At 41.7% G+C, this 21,995-nt stretch overlaps 1 protein-coding gene across 2 annotated transcripts in view; it reads left to right on the top strand.

The window, feature by feature from the left end:
* Positions 1-21,995, top strand: part of LOC143832036 (inter-alpha-trypsin inhibitor heavy chain H3-like) — a 42,077-nt gene that overhangs the window by 8,790 nt on the left and 11,292 nt on the right. Inside the window, exons 6-15 of one of the 2 annotated variants that reach the window (XM_077325773.1) lie at positions 2,001-2,111; positions 3,976-4,101; positions 4,556-4,672; positions 7,109-7,277; positions 7,381-7,506; positions 8,352-8,524; positions 10,899-11,084; positions 12,158-12,297; positions 12,971-13,125; positions 17,100-17,158. In XM_077325773.1, the coding sequence (XP_077181888.1) occupies positions 2,001-2,111; positions 3,976-4,101; positions 4,556-4,672; positions 7,109-7,277; positions 7,381-7,506; positions 8,352-8,524; positions 10,899-11,084; positions 12,158-12,297; positions 12,971-13,125; positions 17,100-17,143 (1,347 nt within the window). In that variant the 3' untranslated portion in view covers positions 17,144-17,158. Of the gene's footprint in view, positions 1-2,000; positions 2,112-3,975; positions 4,102-4,555; positions 4,673-7,108; positions 7,278-7,380; positions 7,507-8,351; positions 8,525-10,898; positions 11,085-12,157; positions 12,298-12,970; positions 13,126-17,099; positions 17,159-21,995 lie in introns of those variants that run through there. The other variant, XM_077325774.1, reaches the window with a different exon arrangement.

The raw sequence follows: 21,995 nt of genomic DNA, 5'->3' as shown, positions 1-21,995 counted from the left end.
GCAGAGTGGTAAGGCAGCCATCTGAAAGCTCTGCCCATAAGGCTGGGAGTTCAATCCCAGCAGCCGGCTCAAGGTTGACTCAGCCTTCCATCCTTCCGAGGTCGGTAAAATGAGTACCCAGCTTGCTGGGGGGTAAACAGTAATGACTGGGGAAGGCACTGGCAAACCACCCCGTATTGAGTCTGCCATGAAAACGCTGGAGGGCGTCACCCCAAGGGTCAGACATGACTCGGTGCTTGCACAGGGGATACCTTTACCTTTAATATTGCTTAATATACATCATAATGAGGAAGGATTTTAAAGAACTAGATGAGAGAGATGAGAGATGCTACAATAAAATAATTGTTAAAAATACTAGGCACTACAATTAAATTTCTAGGTGCCATGGCAGCCTGGTGCCTGGGATTTATTGGACTATGTTTTCTCCCCTTCTAACTGTTTCACTACATTCTCTAAACTGTTATTCTCTTAAATAAATTGTATCTCTTACAGCCCTCCTTCCCCCATTCTCTCCAACATATTACTACATTCTCTAAACTATTTCTCTATCCAAAGTAAAATAAATTTTGGAAACAAGTATATAATTGTGAGATATACTTTTGAGTGTTCATTATGCTCTTTATGTTACCTGCCACATACATTTGGAACGTGGGTGTGTGCAATACGAACTCCCACATTAGGAGACTGGGACTTGGTACCCTGTCTCTCTCCCAGATATTCTGCACCAAATATCCTATGAAAATCTTATCAATTTCATTCATTCCTTCAATTTTTAGACCACCTCTTTCTGTGGGCAGGCTCAAGGCGATTATGATCTGCTGCATTTTAAATTTGCCTTTGGGAGAACAGAACTGCATAGTTCTGTTTTCCAAGTTATTGCTACCAGGGTGATGGGCATGAAGAAGCAGGTTGGAGGAGGGCAAAGGTGTACCCTCCCTGTAAAACTGAGAATAATAAAGAGGACAGGAGAACCATTTATGCTGCTCTGAGCTTCTTGAAGGAGAGGCAAGATAAAGAATGTACTAGATTGATAGGTACATGCTGCTGGAATAGCAAGGTTTTTCAGTTGCTCTATAGCACCATTGTGTCTGAACAGCTAGAAGAAGAGTTGTTTTTTATACCCCACTTTTCACTGCCCGAAGGACTCCCAAATACCGTTTACGCACTGGGAACTTCATTGCCCCAACTCCCATGCAGGAGCACAAATCAGGGGTGGATGAGGTGCACCAGGCCAAAAGCTCCCTTGTGTGGATGCAGGAAGAGGTGGGGACAACCTGCCACTACTAAAACACCAGCCTGCAGCCCAGCACGAAGCCTCCAGTACATAAAGCCTCCAGTGCATAAAGTGGCTGACAATCACCTTCCTTTCCTCTCCCCACAAAAGACACCCTGTGAGGCTGGTGAGGCTAAGAGAGTTCTGATAGGACTGCTCTGTGAGAACAGTCCTATCAGGACTGTGACTAGCCCAAGGTCATGCAGCTGGCTGCTTGTGGGGGAGCGGGGAATCAAATCCAGCTTGCCGGGACAGAAGCCACCACTTCTAACCAAGCTAAAAGATGTGTTCCTGCTGGGGAAAAAATGAATTTCTGAAATTCTTAATTAATATGCACCAGCTACAAAACATAATTGAGAATCATGCTTTAGTGAATCCCTCAAAAATAGTTTGTTGGAAGGTCCACACATCCAGACATCACAAGTAAGTGCAGTTCAATCAAAATATCATGATGTCTGAATGAAGCTTCTTGTGTACATTAAGTTATTGCAATCTTTTTTCCAGCAGTAAATCTTCAAACGGCATCAGCTTACATAAATCTTTGAATGTTCAAGGATGTTTGTTTTATTGGAACATGAATTTGGTTCTGAGAATTAAATTTGCTGCAAGTTTGTAAAACCATTAGCCAAGCAAATTTCGTTTCACATACCTATTTTTTGTTGTCCAAACAGTTGCACGGACAGTACCTTATTTTGTGATTTCAGCTTAACTTCTTTGCTCATTCCAGATAGAGGCACACATCTTTGAGCCTCAGGGCATCAGCACTCTCGAAGTGGAATCAACATTCATCAACAATGACTTGTTACCAGTGGTAAAGAAGTCTTTCTCAGGAAAAAGGGTATGCCTTATACTAATCTATTTACCTGAAGTAAGCATTTGTATTTGAAAGCAGTTGAAACTGACAGGTTTTACATTTGCTTAAAATTTAAAACTCTGTGTCCCCCACCAACTTCCTTTTCCCTTTACAGTACTTTTTAAGTGCCTTATTATTTTAAGATCACATTCCCTGACTGATGGTGGGGTTTGCTGCTGCAATTTTTGTATTATGTTACATTACAGTATAATGCTATAGTATCAAGAATCCTTATTTTACAGGTATTAATAGATTATTCTGCTTTATAAACAAGCAGGAAATTCTGAAAGAATTAATCTTAATGCAATAAATTAGGTATCTTTAAAAATCAGTAGATTAAAGGGTTCTTCAATTGGATCAGAACTGCACCTCTGTGCTATTGTAATCCTCCTCTCCTGACCCCGGTTCAAATCTGAGTTGGTCCACCATGCTCCTGGAAATTAAGTTTCAAGCATGGAACTGCCAGATCATGTCTAGTCAACAGGAGCCATGAACCTAGGAATATAAGAGGTACATTGCTGGATAAGACCTGTGTACCATCTGATCCAGCATCCTGGCCAACAGAAGGACACAGAGTGGAGGTTTGGGACAGAAATTGTGAGACAATCTTATCCTGTTAAAAATTCAGAGCTGGTCTATCAAGAAACGTCTATTGTTGCTGTAGTCTTTCAGAATAGTATCTATGGTTCTTAAAACTGTAGATGTTGTGACCACCAAATGAGCTGTCCAAGGTAGAGTTTCACTAAACATTAATCCATGAATACTTAAAAGTACTACAGTGATCTTTTGGAGTGCCATCAATGCTCCACTTAAATTTGCAAGGCCTTTTTTCTTATCTCCTATTCAGTCTACTGGTTTAATCTTTGGTACTTTCCAGCCAGTATAAAGTCCAGTGTTAGTGACAATCTACATATTCTGGTTAGAAGAATAACAATTTCACATTTGATCGCTTTAAGAATCCTAAGATGAAAGCCATTCAGCACCAAAGACTTACTTCCTTTAATTGACCCAGTAGACTTACAACTTTGTGTCTTCTCACCTCAGCTGGACTCATTTCTTCAGATGCCCTTCCCAAAATCCAGTGGTTCTCAACCTGGGGGTCGGGTCCCCTTTGGGGGTCAAACAATCCTTTCACAGGGGTTGCGACAGGGCAAGCAGCTTGGCCGGGGGGGGGGGGCTGCCACTGTTGCTGCTCCTCCTGCAGGTGCCCACACTTGGCCGCCAGCCGCTCAGCAGTGCCTCCAGCACAGCGTAGTCTCCCACCAGGCGCTCCAGGTAGTGGTGCAGCTTGGCGGGCAAGAGGCAGAACTGAACTGAGAAACCCCGGAAAAAAAACAATTTATATACAATCATGACCAATAGATCTTCACACCATTGGTCAATTTTGGTTTAATTCCTGTGAAAGAATACTTGCATAATTTTATGGTTGGGGATCATCACAACAAGAGAAACTGTATTAAAGAGTCACGGGATTAGTAAGGTTGAGAACCACTGCCCAAATCAGTCACTCCAACACATATGCTTCCCCCATTTTCCACACTGAAACAGATACATAAGAATGTTTTCAGTTTTTCTGCTCTCTTCCTGTCTATCTAAATAAATCCTTTTACTCCTTGTCATGCAACAGCCCAATCTCCCCTTTGCCTGGTTTCCTGCTCTTCGTACATAACATTCAGACTGGGAACATAGTCCATATTATGATAACATTTCCATTCAAAAACCAATGTATTTAAATGGAGGCCAGTTAAAATGAGAAAACTGGAGCCCCTGGGTTTCAAAATTAATATAAAATCTTCTGCATGGACAATATTGTATATTCATTTAAGGTGATCAATTCTTATTCCTTAAGGGCCAAGTTTTATTCAGTCCTACCATTGATCAACAACGAACCTGCGACAATTGCTCAACCACTCTCTTGCAAGGAGATTTTATCATAAAGTATGATGTGAACAGAGATTCTCCAAGTAATATACAGGTAAATCCAGATATTTGCAAACTCTGATTGTGATGCTGATGGATAAGCAAAATGATAATAATGGTATTTGTACCTCCTTTTCAAATAAGAGATCATGTACTAGCATTGCTCCTAGAAGGAGTTGTTTTTTTTGTTGCCGTCAGGTTTAATCCTTCAAGATGATATTTGCTTTTTCTGTGGTGGTTCTGTCTCTTTTGAATAACTTTTCAGAGGTCCATCCTTCCTCCACTGATTCCAGAAGTATGTAGGCTGTTCTTTTTCAGAGGTCTTCACAAACTGTGGTTATTATGGAAGTTTGGGCTGTTAGTAAATAATTATTTTTGTTGCTACGAATTACGTTTTCCTAATGCTGGTTATGACCTTGTGATATTTTAGTGTTGTAAGCTGCTAACAGTCTTGTGCTACAATGGCTTATATGAGTGATAATAAACAAAATGCTATCTCTGTTTTTCAGATGGTCAATGGGTACTTTGTACACTTTTTTGCACCCAAAAATCTGACACGTTTGCCGAAGAATGTTGTGTTTGTAATAGACCATAGTGGCTCCATGTATGGACATAAAATTCGCCAGGTAACTGAACACTATAAAACCAACACTAGTGACATTTCTGAAAAGTTAACCCGTTTCTTAAGTTGACTAGGGAGATATCTGAACAGGATATTTGTATTATGCAAATAATGATATCTATACACTTAGAAAGATCATGTGGGACTGTAACAGTTCTGCATTCAACTGGGGATGGATTATGTGGATTCTCTGTTAGGGCAAGAATTTCTTGTGGGTGGAAGGCTGCCATGCTAATGAGAAGGGCTGCATCTTCTAATTGAACTATACATCAGAATGCCCCACACCTTTATTCTAAAGTTCTGCAGTGCCAGGAGGATGCTCAGGAATTATGAACACTCACAAAGCTGCCATATTCAGAATCAAGGTCAGTATTGTCTACAGCTGGGAGCAGTTCTCCAGGGCTTCAGGCAGAGGGCTGTTACATCACCCAATGTCTGGTTCTTTTAGCTGGAGATGCCAGGAGTTAAAAGTGGGACCTTTTGCTTGTAAAGTCGAGGTTGTCTCACTGAGCCGCACCCTTCCCCCAGAGGTGTGAATGCCTTTCACTTGGCACACAGGAGAGCTTCTTCCGGAGTAGACTTAGGGCCATTCCGCACAACTTTAATGTAGCAGAAGTCTTACCTTTGGTAAACACTACTAATTCAAGGTTCCGCATGACGTCGCACCCAATCTGCAACACTCCTGCAACACTCCTGCAAAAAGTGCTTCATTGTAGCGCTTTTCGGGAAATCGGGAAAAGTGGATTCCCCCTGAGAAAACCGCTACACTTCTGCGCACAAGCTGCAACAAACCAGCGAAAGACATGTGCATTCTCAATGTGGTGGTAGAAAGAAAGTCCCACCCCCGATCTCGCTGCCGAACGTCCAGCTAAACGATCGCCATTTTTTCCCCCTTAGACGGGGAAAGCAATGAACGAGCAAGGCTTCTCAGAGGCTTCTCCGGCTAAAGTCCCTCCACAGAAGAGATTAAAAGTTAAACAAAGCTCCCTACTGCAAGTGTCTTTCAAGTTCCCAAGCACAATACAGCCCCTTGTTCGACACTGCCCATAATTTTGGCCACAAATCTCGCCCAAGGGGGGGGTGGATTTTTATTTTTACTTGAGGAGCATGTAAACAATTAAGTGCCAGCTCCTACGCCTGCGGAAAAGGTGTTTCTGATACATTGAAGGAACGAATATGTGTTGCTATGGGTGTTTTCAGGTTTTTAAAAAAGAGTTCTTAAAGGGAAACATGAACACAACAGTTAATGGGCTGCTAAGGGGGGGGGAGGAAGCGTGGGAAAATATCGCTTCCCCTATTGCGATTTCTGCAAGACCGGAAACTTGTGCATGACGAGAACAGCGCCTTTTTTTAGTGGGAGAGCCTTTTTCCACTAGAAACGGCTGTGTGCGTTACCGCGATCTGCTGCTTTTGCCTGCAGCGCTTTTCAGTAGTGCTCAGATTTAGCCACATTGCCCTTTGTGCAGAATGGCCCTTAGTATGCTTTCCAGCATACAATTAATTTTATTCAGATTCAGTTTGGGGTGGGGGAGGGAATGTGTTTTTCTTTTTTGATGTATTTATTCTGTATTTCAGAGCTGAATTAAATGTTATGGCAGCCATGGGTCCAATTTGTGGTTGCTAATGCCTTTTAAGAGAAGAATCTGGCAATTTGAAAATGCTGCAAGGGCTTGATCCTGATTTCGGCTGCAACACAGTGGGACAGGGTGATCTTGTTCCCTTTTCCCCTTGCAGCTTTTCAAGTCTGCAACAGCCATGGAGGTGCTGTTTCCACACTTGTAAAGGTGCATAGAGGAGAGGGGCAGGGGGGCAATATTGCCTGGTCCTGGTGTTATGTGGCCCTTGAAGAATTTTAAAATGGCCGTATTCTTCTCTAAGTGATGTTGGCAGTCACAAGTTAGGCCTTTGGCTGTTGTAATAGCTAGTTCGGAAGTGAAACAGAATACCAAAGGAGTTACTTTTAAGGACTGGTTTTAGCTTCAAAATATCAGATGATGGGTAAACAGATATAGGCTGCTCCTACACAGGGGAAGGGTAACATCATTTGGAAACTTTAAGAAAATCCTGTCTGGAAGCATGAGATGGAACAAAACCTCCATTTGGACGCAGTCTGGGTTCAAAAGTGTCAATTGACTTTCTGATGCTTAGTGAAAAGGTTAGTGCCAAGTACTTAAAGTATGGAGGAATTCATGTACAGAAGGAGAGGAAGGAGTGTATGACCCCATAATCTGTTCATGGTTTAGGAAATCAGGTAATGTTACTCATGCTTTTTCCTTAGTTCTGAGATTTTTTTCCCCATGGTCAAGCATATTCTTTTGCACTTTTGCTTTGGAGCACAGTGCAAAGTAATAATGTCCTTGTTGAAACTTGCTTCTTTATATTTTCCCTCTCCCCAGTATATCCAGATTTCATAAATTTTAATCAGTTTCCTTTATTTCAGACAAGGGAAGCACTACTGAAAATAGTTGAAGATTTAAAGGAAGATGATCACTTTAATTTGATACTGTTTGAAAGCCGTGTTTCTTCATGGAAAGAATCTTTAGTCAAAGCTACTCCTGAGAATGTGTTTCAAGCAAAGGAATTTATTCGTGGAATTGATTCTATGGGAAGTAAGTACTATGCAAAAATGATCAAAAGGTCATCAGCTAAAGCATGCATTTATCCCTTGGCATTCTTAATATTACAAATGGAACCATTCTTTCTGTACTGCAGCAACAAATCTTTATGACGGTTTAATGATTGGAATTGAGATGCTGAATAAAGCCCATGAAAATGGCACTGTGCCTGCAAGAAGTGCTTCCTTAATCATCATGTTAACAGATGGTCATCCTGATGGACGTAAGTGTTTGAACAGGGAAATGACTTCAGCATTGTGTTACGGTTGCTGTGCCATGGAAAATATTTTATTACATATTTGACCCAACCTGGGTATCCCTGGCAAGCCTGATCCCATCAGATCACAGAAGCTAAACAGGGCCGATCCTGGCTAGTACTTGGAAGGCCAACCTCCAGGGAATTCCAGGGGCATGACATGGGGGCAGGCGATGGCAAACCGCCCCTGAGTGTCATACATGCCATATATGATAAATAAAATAATACTCCACTCGTCAAATTTGTTTGACTTAAAAAAGAAAACCCACCTTCCTGTTGTGCCATAGGGTATTTTCAGATGTTGGGGTCCCTGAAACCTAAAGCACCAAATCAAGAACCAAAACAAGAAGTACCTTAAAGAAGTATGCTTGGGCAGCCCAAATCAGAGCACTGGTTGCTCACCAATTCTACATGGCATGGAAGGGGAAATGGTTGTGCCAACTAGTGCAAGTCCAATCACATTCAGCCCATTGTAAAATATAAATTAACACTAAAGGGATTTCTGTCATGTTCCCCCATTGCAGGATGCCAGCTACCAATGCCTACAGCACGCTGGTGTTTATGGTCTGCAATCATTATTGTTCTGGCCGAGCAACAGTATCAGGGCTCTCTCAGCCTCACCCACCTCACAGGGTGTCTGCTGTGGGGAAAGGAATAGGAAGGCGACTGTAAGCTACTTTGGTAGAGAGAAGTGGCATATAAGAACCAACTCTTCTCCCTCTTCTTGAAAATGAAAGTATGTCTTGGAAATTCAACCCTGCCCCCCCAATTTCTGGCCAAATGAAAAACCCAATTTGTGTACTTCTTTACAGCTCAAGAGAGGATTCATCGTGATATTCAACCTGCCATCCAAGGAAAATATCCCTTGTACAATCTTGGCTTTGGCTTTGATCTCAACTATGGATTTTTAGACAAGCTGGGAAAAGAAAACAATGGCTTGGCTCGTCGCATTTTTGAAGACTCTGATTCAGCCTTACAGCTACAGGTAGAATCATAGTCATGTAAAAAGTATTATTCACTTTAATGCTTGTGATCAACTATTTGTTTTTTTAAGGTTTATTTAAGACTAGGTGGTGATATCGAGTATTTCCAGCTTGATGTTACCATCAAATATTATCTTTTAGATACTGGGATTACAGTTTTCTCCAACAGGAGCACTGAATAGCAAAATAATCATAGGATCTAAATTTAGCATTGCGGGTTCAAATACAAATTCTGGAGTACAGAATCTTTATTGTGTTGCTCTTAAGTATAAGTTCAAGAACTGACACCAGCAACCCAAAAACATGGTCGACTAAGTCACCAATAAAAAAATCACCTTCTTCTCCATTTCTTGTCCAAACAATTATGTCCCCTTCCCAGCTGCCGCCTTGTGACCCACAAATCTAGTAGTCCATTAGAGAACAAACATTCCCAGTGTCAGGAAGAACTGCTGAAGGGAGGGGAATGTGAAATTCCTGACAATGCCTTCTGCTGACAAATCACTGGATTCAGCGCCTAGTATGTCACGATTTACCAATTCTGGATGGATTGAGACTATCACTAGCAGATCATTTATTTATTTAATAGATTTATATGACCACCCATCCAAGAAAATGAACTCAGGGTGGTTAACAAAATCTTGTAATAAATAACTTTTGAAGAATGTTAGAATTTGAGATTCTCTTGGATGGAAAAGTGTTGTAAAGATTACTTCCTTTGATTTACACTGGACTCATAAATGATTCTCCCTTTTTGATTCTGCTGATCTGAACATGCTGATTTCTACTTCTGTACTCTCCAGTCTAAATTACAACACAGCACACCCTGGGCTGCCCTTCAAGACAACTCAGAAGCTTCAGCTAGTGAACAAGGTGGCTGCATACCCTCTTACAAGATGTGCTTTGTGCATATTAGATTAAAGAAGCTGCACTGTTTACCTATTTTCTTATGGCTTCCATTTGACCATTATGCACGGGCTGAAATGCCCAAAATGGCGGTGACAGGACTTCGGGGAAAATCCCCAATTATACCCGACATCGCTGCCATCCAGGGCCTGGCCTTACCCAGGCCCTCGGAAGACCTGCATTAAGAAAATGGTCCTGGGACTCCCAAGGGCGCAGGCGAGGGCCAGGTCGAGGCTAGCCCTGTGCATAATAGGGGGAGCTGGTCTTTCAGCCCTGTTCCTCCCCCAACCTACGGGGTCCCTCAGGGATGCCTCTTGCCCTTGCCGGCTTTGCGGTTCTACGGAGCCAACAGGGGCGACACCCGTCCTCGCCATGGTGGGAGAGCAGCATGCTGCTCCCTACCATCATGCAGTGGGGGCCCCCAGCCCCCAATCCCCCCCCGCAGCCGCTGCCACTGCTTAGCAACGCTCCTGGCGCTTCCGGCCCCGCATTACGCTGGTGCAGCCAGTGGAGCTCCACCCCCGTGCATACACAGGGGACAGCGGGGCTTTTGGCTCTGCCGCAACGGCATGGCGACAGTGTGGCGTAGCTGCCACCGTGCATAATGGGTCTTTGTGGTGCTGTTTTTGATTGTTAAAGCCATGTGATTGCAACATACATATCTAAAAGACTGTTTTTTCTTGTATCAATTCACATGTCAATTACAGACATGGCAGGAGTTCCTTTTCTTGCCTCCCCCCCCTCTCCACACGAGTGGCCCATTTCACCTCTATTCCATCCCTGGAGTTTTGCAAATGCTGCCCCTGAATTATGGAATACTCTTCCCAAGGCAGTACAGATGATACCAACACTGATAATTTTCCATAGGATTTGTCAATGTTATCCAAGAAGCTTTTTCTTGAAGGCTTTATCTTTTGCATACTAAATTAGAAACAAAGTAATTTTTCTATTGACTGAGTTTTTAAAAATATATGGCCCTAATTTTGCTTGACATGTTGATGCTCTTTGGTTGGCCTGGTAGTTATGCTTCTAAGCCACCTTGGGTTGAACAGAAAATGTGAAATAAAAATACTTTATATAAATTAATATAAATAAATAACATGAAATGCTCTTCATTATTCTTTTCATACCATTGGTTGAATGTACCAACTGGCACTTGCTGTGCCTGGTGGTGAAACCATCTCAGTGGTCTTCCTTTCTCCACAAAGGTACTTGCAGATGTAAATGTGCTTGCCCATAGGTGAGATGGACAAAAAAATAAACTCTTATCCTGGAGTAAAACAATCTAAACAGGCTTCTGCTTCTACAGAAGACAGAAATTTGACAGATAACGACAGCGCTCCTCAACAGAATGCAAAAAAGTAATTCATCCCATGATTATACATGTATATTTTTTCATCACCAAGGTTTAGGACTTCAACAAAACTGGTCTGTTGAATCACACATGCGTTAATCTAATATTTTTCCCCCTAGGGTTTTTATGATGAAGTAGCCAATCCTTTGCTTACTGAAGTGACATTAAAGTACCCTGAAAATGACATTTCTGACTTGACTCAGAATAGTTTTAAGCACTTTTATGATGGCTCAGAAATTGTTGTAGCGGGACGAATCATAGACAACGACCTGAACAGTATTCCTATCGAGGTGAAAGCTCATGGGGTAAGTATTTTTATGATCTAAGAATCTGAAAAGTGGTTTGCAGTGTAAAAAGGAATCCCATATAAACAAATGTTGAAGCTGAGTTCCAAAAAAATATAACTCTAAAAGTCTGGCTGAGAATTCAGTTGGACTACGTAATATGCCATTTACCCTTTCAACAGTCATTGTGACCAACCTGATCCTATTGACAATTCAGAAGGTGCAGGGGGAGGTTCTGTTCAGGTAGGCTTCTTCATACTTGCAATGAAAGCATACTTACATTCGTTCAGATCACAGTCCTAAATATACCATAAGCATCTTTCATGCTTCAGGTTAACAATATTCTAAGACTGAACACTTTATTGAAACTAAAAAAAAACAACCACCATCCTGTGATTTATATAGTCTTGACCTCTTTCTAAATTGGCTAACAAAAAAGTGACTAAGAGGGTTAATATATCCTTGCCTAGGCTTAAGTGATTTGACCATGCTGATTTATATTTCTGTATCTTCACAGTTGGATTTCTGTAATGTGCTGCTGGACAGCTTGGAAACTATAGTTAGTGCAGAGTGTGGCAGTCTAATTATTTTTAGCAACTAGTTTATTATTAGAATGTCTCTTTAAAAAAGCCAAATTCAGGATGTAGATTGCAAGTCCTAGGGCAGACATAGCTTAAAAATAGACTATCCCTCTATGTCCCCGCAGGCCGACTACAATCTTTAGGCTGTCACCTACTGCCTGCTTAATGTAGCCTGCCTGGCTTCAGCCAGAACCTGTGCCTTTTCCATTTTGGCTCCCATTTTTCAGAATAGGCTCCCTGAGGAAGGTGTGGGGGGAGTGCCATCTTTAGGGCCTTGTACTTCCCTGGCTTTTATAACAGCAGGCATGATTGGGGGGGGGGGGGGATGTTATATCCCATACTGGGATTCTGTTCATCATAGGCATTTCTGTTCTAGAAAGTGATCACTCAGTTGCTGATATAGTGCAGAGCCATTAAAACAGACCTGACACTGTAACATGTGCACATATCTTATGTTCTGATCTGGTGGCCAAGTTTTCTGTTTAAAAAGAGCAATTATTTTCTTCCTAACAGGCATTTGATGATATGACTTTCTCTGAGCAAGGAGATATCGAAGAAACAGCTAAAGCTCTCGAAGACCAGAAGTACATTTTTGGGGACTATATTGAGAGACTCTGGGCTTATCTCACTATTCAGCAGCTTCTAGAAAAACGGTAACTGAGGACCTTTTTAGAGCTGCAATAGTAAACAGATAATTGACACTCATTTGTCACTTAAGCTCCAGAACGCTAGAGCTTCTACATAGTACTTCTTTTGCAACATACAGCTGTCCTCTTCTTGAGCCACAGTATGTTTGTGCTGGTAAAATGCAGTGCTGACCTCCCACCAGCTTAGCATTCTTGTTGTTCATGTGTTTTTCATACCAAATACAATTGCTTCGGTTCCAGAAGGAGGACAGCAGAATAGTGTCTGTTATTGTCTGATGTCCAGCAATATCACTCTGCATCTTCAACCCTTCTCCTCACCAGCACATATAACCTGTTTCTTAAAATGTATATGACCGCCTCTCCTTTATAGCTCAATGCAAAACTGCTCATGAATTATGTGGCAACCATCATCCAAAATATCTACAAACTTCTCGTTCCTTTCTGAGAGTATGCAGTCCTACAAACTTCTTTTAAAAGATAGTTTCATGAACAGGGAGAGTGTCACAGTTCAATCCCTGTGATATTCTAGGGGTGAGAAGAAACTGTTACCTTTCCCTTGTTTCCCCTTGGAATCCTTGTTATTATGATCCAGTTCAAAGTCTAACCCTGTTTCTCTGTCTGGGCCATTGGCTAGAACAGCACCCTGTGACAAATAATTTTATTTATTCCTTCATCTTAGTACTACAGCAACGGGATATGAAAAATCAAATCTTACAGCTGATGCCCTGGAAATGTCTCTGAAATATAAATTTGTGACTCCTCTGACATCCATGGTTGTCACAAAGCCAGAAGACAATGCAGATAAAGAGGCAATTGCTGACAAGCCTGTAGAAGGTATTTATTTAATTTGTAATTTTTTTTTACAGAATCAATCCCATGGGATTTACCTTTCATTGATGAATGAAAGTAATGCTGAAACATAGCAGTGAAGTGTAGATTTCATAGCTACTGGTAAAATGTACAATAATTTGTCAATTTTATTTGCAACATTTACATCCTTTCTTTCTGCCCTCATCAGTAGGGATGTGTACTGAAGAAAAATTTGGTACAGTTTACATTCCCAATATCAATACAGGGAATTAAGTTTGGGTTATTTGAGTACTGCCGAATCAATTTGGGCTCTGAGATGTCCATGTAGATGTCTGGAAGCCCACTAAACAGCTGTTCCCACGAAAGGAGTCTCTCAGAGGGATCAGTAGTTTGTCAGGCTTGGGGAGTGATTCACACTGCTCAATAACTAGATGATCCAGGGAGAGACTTCTCTTCTTGGATCAGCTTGGATTGTGTGAGGGGAGAAATTAAACTGCCCACCTCCAAAGTGGGGGGATTTAAATAACCAACCAAACAACTGAGCCTCAGGCTCAGTTGTTTGGCAGGCTATAAGCTGATATGACTATTTTAAAGTGATGGGATGTTTGATTTGGCTTTGATATACCTGAAAAGTACTTGAATCAGCATTGATTCAAGTATTTCTGGGCTTATCTGAGCCAAATCGCCCATCCCTACTCATCAAGGTCACCAAGGCAACCGATAAAAACAAGTCAAAAACTATTAAAACAAAACCATAATTAAAACCAATCAAAATATACATACAAAAACATAAAAACAACAAATTAAAACAAGGCAGGCAAGAAGGTTCATGAGTGAAGCTCCAGAGAATGGAGAGTCTTTACCAACAGGTGGAAGATGCAACAGAAGGAAACAGATGAGTGCTAGTTTTAGGTTTCATTTCTCTACTGGAAGCAAGCGTGAAGCAGACACCTTGCTGGATGGCAGGAGATATCGGGAAAACACACTGAAGGGAGTGGATGAAATTCAGGGTAAGGCAGTCCAGTGAGTCAAGATAGATTCTTGTGGATAGCTATGTTGGTCTGAAGCAACAGAATGAATTTTGAGTCCAGTGGCACCTTTAAGACTAACAGAATTTTATTCAAGGTATGATTATGCATAAAACCTTGTTAGTAATAAAGGTTTCTCTGGACTCCAAATTTGATCCAGTGAGTCAAGAGTTGGTTTTTGGCAGTTCAAGAGCATCAGCAATGGCAGGGAAACTACAAAGCTGTGCCTGCAGCCCAGAACTCTCAGCTCCAAGTTAATATATGTGGTCAGTAGCTTCTTAATCCTCCGGAGAATTCCGGAGATTTGGTGCCACAGCCTGGCTAATCTCAGGAGACACTAGCACCTGAAACAGAGCCTCAGAAGATGAATGTAGCAGTCAGGCAGGTTTGTAAGGCAGTAAGACAGCCTTTCTCAACTTTTTTACCATTGAGAAACCCCTGAAACATTCTTCAGGCTTCAAGAAATCCCAGAAGTGGCATGATAATGCAGAATATGATTGGGAAGCATAGCTGTGTAAATGCCCACCCAAGCACCTCCCCTTCTTCCCCACTCCAGGCCCACCATTGGCCATTTGGGGAGGGAGGAGGAAGGTTGACATGACCGTATAAGGGCATATCATATGATAAATGTTTAACAAATTTTAAGAATATATTAAACATTAATTAAACTGCCACCAATTCGGGAAACCCTTCTGGGGCCATCAGAAATCCCCAGGGTTTCATGAAAGCCTGGTTGAGAAAGCCTTCAGTAAGAAGTACGTCAGGTCTGTTCCTCTAAAGCCACACATAGCAAGACCTTGAGTTGTTCTTGGAAACAAACTGGGAGCCAGCACAGATGATCTAAGACTGGAGAGACATGCTTCCTTTGACCCATTTGATCAACTTTATCTGAAATGGCAAGTTAACATCATAAATGGGTTTGAAGATGTACCCTTCCTTTCCAGTTTTCTACAATTCTGGCCAATGGGAAAGATTTTAACACAATTTCCAGTAGGACAGAAAAATTAAATCTGACTGTAAATAGCTTATCGTGGAAATTAACAATATCATTATGATTCAGAAAGTCCATGTTCATATCTTAAATAATGAAAACAAAGACAAGTAATCTACAATAGCTGTCTGAAAATTACGTTTGATGGTTTATGGAAAACATGATTTCCCCTGTTCAGAATGACTATGACTTTAACTAACAATTCATTATGAAATCACCACATTTAGTATTTCTGGATAATCCAAATGATGTCAGTCAAATCATTCCATTCCATTATTTTTGTTGTTGTTTTCCACCACCACCCCAATTTTGATTTGTGGTAATTTTAAACCAGTTTTGGCATTCCAAGCTGTCTCATGTAGACATTCAAAGCCCTGTTGATACCTCACAGAGTTTCCTGTTTAAAATATCCCCTTCCATCTAAATGAACTCCTTCCTGTAGTAGGAAGTACACAGCCAGCTAGTTCTCTAACAGCATTCATGCAGTAGCTATAAATTATCATCAGGGGATAAGGAGAAACTTAATGCCCATTTAGCACTTTTTACTCAGCCAAAGCAACTCATTGCTTGTTTAAAAAAATATCATAATATTATAATTACCCTGTTAAGGCCATAACTAATAAAATAAGTGTTGGGACTTTTGGACTTGACTTGGTCCTGAGTCCTTCCAGAGAAATAGAGTTGCAGGGTAACAGCATTTTGAAAGTATGCAGCTATTAGTTACTTTTGTGGATGAGGCACATATTCAGACTTGAGGTTTAAAAGAGAGTAATCTTTACTGGGAAAGTTTATTTGAAAACATCATATTTATCAGTTTCCCTACTGAAACAGAGTACAAAAGTTTAAAGAGTAGTTATAAAAAACAGCACATTGCAACCCTCGTCTGTCTAGGCTGCAGGCAGACTACATGCCACACATCTGCAAATAGAGTGCAGAGAGCCTAAAGCTGGCTGCTTGCTTGTTTCCCTGCAAGGCACACACACTGATCTGCTCTTCCTGAAGAAAGAGGAAGTGGGCAGAATCCCAACTCATACAAAGGAATGAATCCCCAGAGGATATGACTCAGAATTCCCTTCAGCCTTTCCAATAATCACTTGAAGCCACTAGTGATCACACAGGCACAGCTCAGCTGTATAAACAGGTTAACAACAGTCCTTCAAGGCTGACTTCACCAAATTACTTACTGATTGCAATTTCAACAATAAGCACAGTTATGAGCAGCAACTTTAGCTTATTCCAAAGTAACAAGAAATTACCCAGAAAACAAGGACCAATAACTTTTCATTTATGAGTGCTTAAGGACAGAACTAGCAAAGTGGGAAAGGATTTTTTTTCTTTTTTTGCCATCAGGCTGCAGCCAACTTGTGGCAACCCTGTAGGATTTTCAATGCAAGAGACATTCAGATGTGGTTTGCCATTACCTACCCCTGTGTTATAAGCCTGGTGTTTTTTGGTGGTCTCCCATCCAATGGGCCAACCTTGCTTAGTTTCTGGGGTCTGATGAGATCAAGCTATCCATTAATGAGACCGAAAACCAAGGAATGAAGCATGAAGGAGAAGCTTTGGTGAAAAGGACTGACTTTTGAGTAAATGAAGTAGGATCTTATCTGTGGGGTTATATATTTGCTGTGTGCAGTCCTTGTTTCACTTATCGTGTTCAGATCATAGTGTTGAAAATTTCAAGGTACATTTATAGGAGAACTTATCCCTTCTAGATGAATGTTTAGGATAGAGAGAGCATTGTCTGAACGTTCTGTCTGCCTCACAGTGAAGGTCATTGTGAATTACATCAGTGATTTGTTTGATCTAGTTCTGTTGGAATAAAGGTTGCAGTCCTAGTACTTTCATCTGAAATCTTGTGTTTGTGTAATAATTATTGATGAGTATGTTCCACTGTCAAAGTAGTAAATCAGAAGAAATGTTTCTGAAATATTAACTCCTTTTTCCCTTCTTATTTTCCTATCCGTTGATGGAAATAGCTGAAGGTAAGTTTTATTTTAATTCTAGCTTTTCCTGGCATTAAAAGGGGAATATGAAAAAGTTATTCAGAGTTACTTCAAATGGCGGCAACCTTCACAGGCCTTGTATAAATGTTTGTAACAATATATCTGCTCATGTTGATTGAGGCATTTTCTTTTTGCCATCACAAATTTGTGTTTTGGAATTTATGATAGGGAAAAAAACACTGCATGCCATATGGAATCTGTTCCTTGGAAACTAATATAAAGCAGCTTCTATATTTATTGCACTTTAACCTCCCATTAGTTTGTTTTTAAGGTCTGCATCAATTGGATGTAAGCAACCAAAACAATGCACACGGCTTTAAATTTCAGTTATGTCAGATCTAGCACTCAGAGAAAATACCTTAGTTATATAGATACCTTGAGAAGGGCTTCTATGTCTTGGCAGGTACTGAATGCTTATAAATGGCTGAAAAGGGGCCGCACACCTGCCAATTCTACTATTAAAGAAGTCCTCCAAATCTTGCCACCAAAGCACAAAATGAAGCCAAAACAAATATTTGCACATTTGCATTTTTTATATAACCCTCTGTCTAGTAATCTTTTGAACTCAGGTTTGGCAGGACTGAAACGCTGCACCTGGTTCACTAGGATCACATATTAATTCTTGTGTCATTTTCTTCTTATTGTGTGTGTGGGGAATTTGAGAAATTAATTAGACTCTGCTATTTTTATAAAGAATGTGAGATGCATCTGTAAATGTTGCCTACCATTCCAATGTTTGAAGGTGCAGACCATCTGTGTGCATTAAGCGGCGGGGGGACATGTTAATTGGCAATGCTGTAATATCACTCTGGGTTCAAACCTGACATTATGTTGTGGCATCAGAGCAGTGCCGAAGAGTGACTGGTAGTGAAGGCGAATGCAAAGCCAGCTACTTTTCCTTTCAGATAACACAATGCTGCTTTCATCCGCTTCTTATGCACATGTACAATAAGCACAGGGGGAAAGCAAGATTGTCTGGTCCCGTATCTTTTATGAAAAAGCTGAATACATGTGTAAGAGTTAATGGCAAATGATTAGTACAGTGGGATACATGGAAACAATAGCTGCTTTTTACCCATTAGGTAAAAATGTTAAGTGGAGAATTTATACAACAATTTTGGATTATGAACTCTTGGAAGTTAAAGTGAAGGAATCGGACAGAAGGCTGACACAGATATAGGGGAAACAGTCCTTAAGTGGCTGACCTCCTTTCTTGAGAACAGGTCACAGTGGTGGAGAGATTATCTGACCCCTTTACACTACTGTGTGGGGTGCCACAGGGGGCGATACTCTCCCCCACACTCTTTAACATCCTTATGCACCCTGTTGCTCAGTTGGTCCGGAGCTATGGGCAGGGATGTCACCAGTACGCAGATGACACCCAGTTGAATCTCCTGATGGACGGCTGGCTGGATATCCTCCCTGAAACATTTGCCAGTTGTTTGGAAGCAATGGCTGGATGGATCAGGAGGAGCCGCCTGAAACTCAACCCCTCCAAAACGGAGGTCCTGTGGCTGGGCCGAAGAGGGCAGGATCAGGAAGCGCATCTCCCCTACCTGGATGGGGCACAACTGACATCTGTACCCCTGTACATCTGTCAGGAATTTGGGAGTGATCCTTGATGCCTCACTATCCATGGAGGATCAGGTCACGCCAGTAGCCTGACCAGCATTTTCTTATCTGCAACAGGCATGGCTACTAGTGCCCTACCTGTCCTTGGAACACCTGGCCACTGTGATCCATGCAACGGTCACTTCCAGGCTAGACTTTTGCAACTTGTTCTACGTGGGTCTACCCTTGTCCCTGACCTGAAAAATGCAACTGGTACAGAATGCGGCTGTACAGATCCTTACTAAGTCATCCTGGAGGACCCATGTCCAGCCATTTGCTGAGGCAGCCTCACTGGCTGCCAGTTTGCTTTCGGATCAAGTTCAAGATCTTGGTTCTGACCCTTAAGGCTATACTTAGCTCGGACCCTACTTATTTACAGAATCATTTACCTCCTTATGCCCCCCGCATGGCACTTTGCTTTGCAGGTTTAAGGTGCACCTGGCCTTGACCAGGGCCAGAGCTTTTTTGGTCAGGGCCCCTACCTGGTGGAATATGTTCCTGGAAGAGCTGCAGGCCCTGACAGAGCTCCCTGAGTTCTACAGGGCCTGCAAAATGGAGCTTTTCTACCAGGTATTTGGTTGAGGCCAGGTTGAGATCCCAGGCCTTGACATTGGGTCTCCCCTCCACACCAGGTTCCTGAGCCTGGTATTAGATTGGGTCCGGCTGTTAATGACTCATCCCAGTTGTGTTATCCCCCAATCTTGATCGTAACCCATGCTGGTGACGGGGGCTTTGAAGCGTTGAGGGAAAGCTATTGTATTATTACCACCATGGAGATTGTATTTTCTGAGGGTTATGAGGGGGATTGTATTTTATGATGTTTTTAGGATTGTACTGTATTTATATGATATTTTATTGTGAACCGCCACATGCCAGCTCGCTGGGAGCGGCGGTATACAAATTCATCTTTAAACCGCTCCTGTGGAGCGGTAGTAATAAAAGGGTAAGGGCAATGTGGGAGGAGAAAGGGCGGGACCTGTCCAGGATAAAAACTCGGAGGGCCCAATCAGGAGCCGCAAAGCAGCTCCTGATTGGGCCCTCCGAGTGTCAATCCAGAGCCAAGCGGCCAATGCGGCTCCCTCGCCTGGGCCAGCCGGGGAGTCACTGCTCCGAGGAAGAAGCCTTCCCCAATGGTAAGTCCTCACCCGGACCGGCCTGCCCACTCTCCACCCACTTAGCCCTTAGCCATATATGAATACAGCAAAAGCTGTATAAAGATAAATAAATAAAAGCAAAAGGTAAAGCTTGGGAAATGAGGAGACTGATTTTTCATATCAATGTCTGACTCAATTATATTTTTTGTTTACAGCAACACGTGCTTCTCAATGTAAGTTCTAATGTTGAATTTTTGAATAATCTCAGGGGATTCTAAATGGATATGGAGGGAATACTCTGCCTTTTCATTGACATTATAACTCCTATTAACTAATGGAACCAAATAAGCCTATGTTATAGGATGACTCTATGTGCCAAATGTTCAAACAGGGATGATACTGTGAAGGTAGCAGAGATAAAAAATGCATTACAGACTCAAATATGAGTGCATTATAGACTACAATCCCAGAGAGAGAGAGAGAGAGAGAGAGAGAGAGAGAGAGAGAGAGAGGTGCTGATTGCAGGACTCCTGTGGCCACTTTAAAACCAACCATGTTTTCTTCCTGCATGTAGCGCTCATGGACTAGGGTCTACTTTTTTAGGTGTAATGAGTAGCTCCTCCCTATGCAGACATTTAATACAGGGAGGATTAAAACAAACAGCAGAGTCAAATGATCGCAAAATATCATTTATAGTTACACTGTAATATTTTGAGTATAATTTAGTTGTTTAGAATTTCACTCTACCTATAATATATAAGTAATATAAAATGTTAAAATAGAATTACATTATTTAAAATGAATGACATCAATTCAGTCAGGAACATCTACTATTTCCAGGGGATGGGGAACGTTGAGTTATAAGGTATATCTTATACGTAGGTGTGAATGCGTGAGTTCAAGTTCAAGTGAGTTCAAGTGCTTTAGGATGCTTAGGGCTAATCCTGCGTTGAGCAGGGGGTTGGACTAGATGGCCTGTATGGCCCCTTCCAACTCTATGATTCTATGATTCTAAGTAGGGAGGCCAGCAGATATTAGATGATATTAGATAATCTCAACCATATGCCTGGTGGAATAGCTCTGTCTTGCAAGCCATGCAGAACAGTTTTAGATCCCACAGGGCTCTGCTCCCATTAGGCTGAGCATTCCACCAGGCCGGGCCAAGGCTGAAAAAGCCCTGACCCTGCATGAGGCCAGCTTTATATCTTTAGGGTTAGGGACCCTTAGTAAATTTTGGTCACTTGATTATAATGTTCTTAGAGGGACATAGAGGGAGAGGCAGTCCCACCAATAATCAAGATTTAAAAAAAAATTAAGATAGAAATTTAACATTAGTTTTAGTAAAATATAAACATCCTCTTTTCATTTTAATGGATTTTTCTGTTTCTACACAGCTTACAGATATCAAAGCCCACAATTAACCACATATACAAGTGGTGAGTTGATTTTAAATCGCTTACATACAATGGAGGTGGGGAAAACTGTTGACCAAAAAGATTAAGCTGTATAGTCTGCAAGCTGGTAGGTATCAGTGTATCAAATACTAAAGTGTGTGGCCTATGATAATCACAAATGCAGAAAAACCAGACTACTCATAATTAAAGATGAAGTTTTCTTATACTAGTATCAGGAGAACTGTGTAGGTATGCAGACTGTAAGTAAAACTAGGAAATAATAAAAAAAAAAACCTCAGTCGCAATATACTCTAGGCCCAAAATGACGACAGTAGTTGAGTACCAGTTAAGGGTGGGGAGAGGGGAAACTAGATTGTGGCAGAAATGACATCCAGAGGGTGGACTGCCCTTCTAGAGGGAGGTAGTGTAACCAACACTCAGCATTTAGCCACCTCTCATAGAGATTTATGGTGGAACTGTGCCTGTCTGCTCTTTCTGCTGGGACTACTTTGCAAGGCAATAGGCATCGTAGGTGTTGGGTCAACTGTAGCACCGTGAAGAGGTTAGTAAACATCCCAGCCTGCAGTTGTGCTTCTGTTTCCCCTGCCTGCAGGGGAGTGAGTGACACTAACATGCTATTGTGTTGACAGTATGGCCGGGAGTATCAGCATCTCTACCAGTACTCACTCCCCCCAGGTATGGAAGTTTCATCACAGTGCCCAGAATCCTCACAATGACCCATTATGCACGGGGGGAATAACGCACATTCG

The sequence above is a fragment of the Paroedura picta genome, chromosome 3 (genome assembly GCF_049243985.1).
Source record: "Paroedura picta isolate Pp20150507F chromosome 3, Ppicta_v3.0, whole genome shotgun sequence".
Taxonomy (NCBI): Eukaryota; Metazoa; Chordata; class Lepidosauria; order Squamata; family Gekkonidae; genus Paroedura; species Paroedura picta.
Note: the sequence above shows the minus strand (reverse complement) of the source record. Positions and strands in the feature narration are given on the sequence as shown.